The 6865-nt window shown below is 40.3% G+C and overlaps 1 protein-coding gene across 10 annotated transcripts in view; it reads right to left on the bottom strand.

The window, feature by feature from the left end:
- Window positions 1–1231: 1231 nt before the first annotated feature.
- The window catches only part of Slc38a4 (solute carrier family 38 member 4), a 69485-nt gene continuing 63851 nt past the window's right edge, over window positions 1232–6865 (bottom strand). For 9 of the 10 annotated variants that reach the window (XM_029567429.1, XM_029567435.1, XM_029567431.1 and 6 more), the window contains 3 exons: window positions 6541–6685; window positions 5505–5602; window positions 1232–3527 (listed from right to left, as the gene is read on the bottom strand). In XM_029567429.1, coding sequence (XP_029423289.1) covers window positions 3426–3527; window positions 5505–5602; window positions 6541–6685 — 345 coding nt within the window. In that variant the 3' untranslated portion in view covers window positions 1232–3425. The remainder of the gene's footprint in view (window positions 3528–5504; window positions 5603–6540; window positions 6686–6865) is intronic. The other variant, XM_008841306.1, reaches the window with a different exon arrangement.

Raw genomic sequence — 6865 nt, 5'->3', positions numbered from 1 at the left:
GCCTAGTTCAACTCTGCAGTGCCTACCTGCAGACAAAAGGAGAAAACCCACTATTATTATGACTAAATTTCTTCTCTCTCCCTGTCTAGAGGCCATTTTGGAGAGAACTCACACAGCTATCAGTGCCTGAAAAGCAAATCCTGAATTCAGTCATGCCAGCCAAAAGACAAATAATGAAAAACCCAATAGACAGATGCTTTTAGAAGCTCACATCAAGAAACTCCAATCTGAACATTTAAAATTTACCCTGTTCTGACTCCTGGCTCCCTGCCTAGAACTTGTGCCTGTCACTCTTGCCTTTACTTTTCCAGCCTTACTCCTTGACCCACTGATACCTGTCCTCCTCATAATGATGATTATTCCACATCTTTCAAATCATTTCAGGAAAAAAAATCAATGAGATGACCTGATGGTCAGTGAACCAGACGCTCTTAACCAAATTCCCTCAGGTCTCCTACTACCTACCTCTTGACTGACCCCACACTCAGACCAGCATTTCAGCTTCTTGAGACCCCCTTCCCTTATCATCATCCCTGGTCAGCCGGAAGTAGCTAGAGAGACCACCGTTGCCCCTTATCATCAACAAAAGGCCAGTGTTAGGTCCCCACAATGGCAACCACTGCCGTGCTCCCTAGAATGGCAGGCTGGCAGGTTCCTCAAGCAGAAAGAGGAAACTAAAACTTAGCATCTCTCAGAAACCAGGTGACTCACCACCCCCCAGCTTATCAGGAGGCCACAGCTTCCCAACAGTCAAGTTACCCAAGCCCCAATCACCTATAAAACCTCTTCTGCTAGCTGCTGTTCTCTGCTTCCAAACAGTTGGTTTATTTCCAAATAAACTGTGTCTATCCACCGAGTGGTCCCGTTGGGTGGTTTTTGCTGTGAGTTTCCATACACTTATTATATAGCCCAGGCTGGGCTCAAATTGACAGTTCCCTGCTTCTACTTTCAGTACTGGATTACAGGTACGTGATCCCACACCTGGCTTTACATTTTCTGTATTCTTTTATACTACTACTAAATATGTGGTAGTATGTTACAACAGCAATAGTGTGTGTGTGTGTGTGTGTGTGCATATTGAAAGTATTGATGTTTTGTGTCTTTTTGCACACATACAATGAAGATGCATCAATATTAAGACAGTAATATTAAGATTTCCGATTTTGTTTCATGTTCAAGGAACTCACAGCTTCCTTGCCTTCTCTAATGATAGAAGGAAAATCACATCCTGGTCATTTGAAAAGTTCATTTATTATATACCAATATACACTTTCTCTAATAAAAAAGCCTCCCAATACATTGACCCATCTTATAAATGAAATAAGAAAATAAAGTTTGTATCTGTTTACAAACGGGGTTAAATTAACCAGAACAAGGTGCCATGTGTATGCCTGCCCTGCAGTCTTCATGAACGCTAAACCTGGAAGTGGCCACAAGAGAGAATGGTGTTTACTACCGGCACTGTGGTATTGCTCTTGAACTTTCACATCATTACACGTGCTGATATTTTCAAGTCAGTCATTTTAAATGTAAAATATTCAAAATATATACAGACTTTACAGTTTCCAATATTTTGGATTAGTCTTTAATATTTACATTTAAATATGTTCAGATTAAACACCCTTAACATTCCGTAGACACCTTTTCTACTTTCTTGATATATTCTTTAGGTGATAAAAATGGACAGACATCTTAAAAGCTGCTGCTGAGTGATTTTTTTTTCCAAATCATAGTAACTTAAAAGTTATGATAGTTTCTAGTAATGCTCAATTTCCATAACAAAACACGCCACTTTATAGTAATTTTGCCTCCAGAAAATAACACATCAAACAAATGTATACTTTCTTAGGTATCACTACAGAAAAAGACTGTTAGACTCTGACTTATGCCGTCATTACTTGTGTGACACTTAAATTTCATGCTTAGCTTTACTGAGATGTAAAATACACAAGACATATTCTTGTTACTGACTTGAAAAAACTAACAGTGAGCTCCACAAGTTCTAGGCAGCGAGTAGTAACTGGGAAGCTCATTCCGTTTGAGTATCCTAAGGAGGTGAACAAGAACAGTAGTCCGTATTCCTTTGCAGTGTTAGTGTTTTATTTCTAATCACTTGACATTATATTAATGATAAATGAATGTCACCAAATGCCTATGCAAGCTAAAATGAACTAAATCCTATGGTAGACATGCTAGAAAAAACAACCTTTGTGTTGAAAATTATTTACAAATAAAGAGCTTCTTCTTTAAAACTTTCTTGTCGATGATTACATCATTGTAAACACTGAAGAGCATTACTGAACTATGTATAACTTTGGTTTCAAATTTTAAATATCTCCAATAGGCAGACACGTACAAATGGACTTTTGAGCCCACCAACTGAATTCCCTGCCCCACCCCAATAATATAAATGCTTGACTGTGAAGAAAACTGCACACGTAAAAAAGGAAAATCAAACGTACCATACATTGATACTGACAGTCCAATGACTACTGAATGAGATTATATACACAAACATAGCAAAATCACAGGTTCCTGCACTGAATATTTATCAGATAAAAATGTATTGAACAATCCTGGGGAGTTTGTCTCCATATGAACTGTGAGCTTCTGAAAGTTATTAATGAGAATGGAAGACAAGAGGGAGAGCCTTGTTCAAGGACAAAAGTGTGACAAAAACTAAGAACGTGAAGAAGGAGATGCTTCCGCACTGGGCAGTTTAGCTATGAGCCTTTTTTATTGTTTCTCTATAATTTAAGTAAAACTCCCTCACATTTAGTAAGATATTTTAACATTTACCATTAAGAAAATCTATCAAATGAAAAAGTCACGAGTTCAGTGTTGAAAGCAGGTTTAGCAAACTACTACTTTTGTGTTAAGAACGACTGCTCTAGACGGATACACATCATTCCTGTACCTCACAAGGACAGTCCACATGCTCTGCCTCTGCCTCTGTCAGTCAACAGACCCCTAGCACTGGAGTAAGATGGTGGGGCGGGGGGGGATCAGAAGTGGTGCTAGCTTTACCACCAGGGCATTTTTGTTTGATGTTCTGAGAATACAATTATTTGTTAATTTCGGGTGGTGAAGGGTGGGGAGTGGACATGGGCAAAGGTTATTGTCTGCTAACCAAGATATGCAGCCAAACCAGATTCTGCTTGTAGTGCAGCAAAAAACACACCTTGATCGTCATACACCGCTCTAGAAGACTTGGGTCAAAATGTGCACCACAGACTTTTAATGCATCAATAGACATTCTCGACAAAACCACAACTCTCTCTTCCACAAGTGTCTGGTGATACATCTAGTAAATGTCTTTGGAATTGTCCTGTTATTTCCTCCGAATAATATTCTAATCACGGCAACTAGAATGTCCTCTGGCGCATAATCTTAGCCATTTCTAATAGAAAAGCTTTTCCCTGGGATTAATGATGTTTGGAATTCGGAGGGTTGTAAATCCAGTCAATTATAATGAGTGCCATGCTTCCCATCACGAAGATAATCCCAGTCACGAGGAAGATTAAAGCCTGCAATTCAGAGGGAGACCATTAAGGAGCACAGAAACCAAATAGCAGTTTGCTTCAGGTGGTTGAGACATAATGCTATCTATGTGACAAATCCATTCTTAGCAACAAACAACAGCAAATCAATTTAGATCCCTGGTTGGGAAAGGAGACAAAAACATCCTCAGACAAACTGAGCTGTCTAGATGAGGCTCAGACAAGCCCCGCCCCCTCAAAAATAATAATACTATCATTAGTTATTAGTAATAACAGAGATCAGCCTGGAAGAGGCTCAGATCCCCTGACCTGCAAGAAAGAGACATATAACCTAAGGATTCAAAATAGAGTAATGGTCAATTGATTTGGTACATTGAAAGTACGGGAGTTTAAGTGATAAAGATTGAATGATATAGGAAACGTTTATGATTCTTTGTGTGGAAAAGAATGAGTCATAATAGGAGTAGTATGTGAGTCTAATCTTACAAAATGCATAAATGAAATGGAACCCAGATATATGTTGCATATTTTTGAAAAAAGGCAAAAAAGTATGTATCTTTGTAAGTATGTGTATGGCTAACACATTGGTGTGTCCCCGTTTCCTTGGAGATGAAGCCTTCTATCTTGGAGGGAATCTGGGTAAACAACAGGCTGTCTAAAGGGAAGTAAGCACCAGGTTGCTCTAAAGGGAGATTAGTAACAGCATGTTTTGAGGGAGGTGAAACACTCCATCCTGCAGGGAAGACCCTTAAGTTCAGGAAGTGAACAACTCAGTAGCTTCAGGAAGTTTCTGAAATTGACCAGGTTCACTAGGCCCCTTCCTCCCCACAGTTATATAAGCAGTAAGGCCTCCTGAGAGATAGTCTCAGACAAGCCCAGCTGCCTCAACAAAAGGAGAGACCAGAGTAGAAGAGACTCAGACCCCATGTCCTGCCTGAAAGAGACACTCTCCAACCTTCAGGTTGTGCAGGATGCTCCAGGTTCCCTGCTTTTGTGAACTGTCCCCCTTGCTGGATGGGTTTTTGGTGAAACAGCTGTCTTAGAGTCATTTCTGTTCTGTAAGCAACCCCTCACCCATACCCCTGTAACTAACTCATCACCAAGTAGGACTTTGCTGTCCTTACTTTGGCCTATTGCTGGTTCCCCGTCTGGAATAAGTAGATGTTTGTTCATGTCTCCCAGGAATAGGGTTACAAAGCACACATTTAATTTCAGAATTTTAACTAGAAGAGGTTTTTTTTTAACTATTCCATACAGACAGCAGGTGAACCTTTCTACTAGAGGGGCCTAGGAGATGATTTCCCCAGGTCACATTGCTGCAGAAATCCAGAAAAGATGGACCACATGCAGTTCAGACTTTGGGGAAAGACGGCAGGAGGAGGCTTTGCTACCAAGCTCTTCTAAAGTCCCTAAGCAATCCAACAGGTAAGTGACTTGAAGACCAAGGTTTGGATTTAGAAGTATTCATTCTAAGCCTTACTAGAAGGCATTTTAAACTAGTCACTAATAATATTTAGTTATTGGAAAAAGTTACTTGCAGCGCATGTTTCTGTAGTGTTTATTATGGAGAAGAAATATGTTTAATAATATAATATTCTACATCTGAAAAGGTTAGCTGGAAAACAAATGTTTTTATTTTGTATCAGCCCAAACAGCAGAGCCTTCTGGGTTTGATCGAAGGGAAAATGTAAGCAACTCTGCTCCAACAATTTAGCAAATAGGACCAGAATGCTGCACTATTTCTTGACACCCATGGAAATTCACCCAACTAGCATCTGACTTGTGGGAGGGATCAACAAGATACTTAGGTATTTGTTAACTGAAGACAAGAAAGCCTAGAATCATTTGAGTGCCAGAAATCACTCTTTTCTCCATCCATAGGGTCCCAGCCCATCTTTGAATTTTGGTCTTGTTCATTGTGTCACTTGTCTAAGCCATGTATGTTTTCTGAGTCTAAATGGTTGAAGAGCCACTTACAGTGGGGACATTGTAAGCGTTACTTACCCCAACCTTTTGGGGTGACCTAAGAGGTTCTTTCTTGACAAGCTTGAGATAAAAAGCTGCTGGAAGAATGAAGATCAGCATAGTGGCAGAGGAAGCCCCTGGGGAGAGACATGTAGGCAGATCAGAGTCTCACATGGCTGGTCTTCCCAGAAAATCAGATGCCCAAGGCACACACTTCAGGACTAGCAAATACAGTGCTATTCTTCACAGTAAATGCACACATTGAGATCACACAGCTCATCTTGGTTATGCAGTTATAGAAAGCGTCTTTATAGAGAAAATTAAAATAGATCTAATATCAGGGCTTCAGAGATGGCTCAATGGTTAAGAGCCCTTGCTGTGGACCTGGGTTTGGTGACCAGCAGCCACATGGCATCTCACAGCCATTCATAACTCCAGTTGCAGGGGATCAGATGCCCTCTTCTGACAACTGTGGGCCTCAGGTGCACATGTGATATACACACATACACGCAGGCACACACACCCGTACACACATAAAAAATAAATCTTCCACTCTCACTTTTCAAGCTGTCCGTACCTGATTTTCTTGAAAGTTTCATATTACACTTAGAAACTGAGTAAACCCTCTATCAGTGGACTGAGGAACTCAGTGCATTACAGATCATGTGCTTAAGGGAAATGAGATGCTTTGAACTATCAAGCTCCTGTTCTTCTGACCATATTCTTAATACCCAGCTGATACTCAGAGGCTTGAGAGAGCTTGTACTAGGTAACGTGTCTTCCTGACTCTTCCCTTAAAGCTGTGACCCATGTCCAAATCCTGGGTCCACCCAAAGCTGTGTGACTTTATTTCCTTGCGCTCAGTTTCTTCATCTATTGAAAAGGCTAGAAAACAATAAGGCAGCTCCCAATGACACTTGGGAGAAAGGAAAAATAACCAGTGAGGACACTGCAGCCCAGGAAGTCTGAGATGGACTGGGGGGGTCTTGCCGAGGCCGCATAATCGCCACATCTGTCATTTAAGGAGGTGTTTGTAAGTTCGAGCTGGCCAAACAAAAGCCTTTCTGAAACTCACCTATGAATCCAAAGATGTATTTGATAGTGGGCACAAGGATGACCAGTACATTATTGAGGGCGATAATCACAGCGGCGATGAGGAAATGTTTCACCCAGCTGAAGGGCCTCTTGGGAAACAGCAGGGTGATCACCGATGTTCGAATCTGCAACGAACAGCAAAGGCATGATCACTTCTGGTTTGTTTCTTAACTTTGGCTTCTTTCAATATTCTAATCTAATCATTTCTAATTCTAATAATTTTAATTCTTTTTCCCTTTTATCCTAGAAAAAAAACTTGTTTTTTTCTTGTTTTTTTTTTTTTTTTTTTTTAACTTTTTTAAAAA

Source organism: Nannospalax galili, unplaced genomic scaffold, assembly GCF_000622305.1.
Source record: "Nannospalax galili isolate Female #2095 unplaced genomic scaffold, S.galili_v1.0 scaffold841, whole genome shotgun sequence".
In the NCBI taxonomy this organism is placed as follows: domain Eukaryota; kingdom Metazoa; phylum Chordata; class Mammalia; order Rodentia; family Spalacidae; genus Nannospalax; species Nannospalax galili.
The sequence above is the reverse complement of the archived record's forward strand: the minus strand, read 5'-3'. Positions and strand labels throughout refer to the sequence as shown.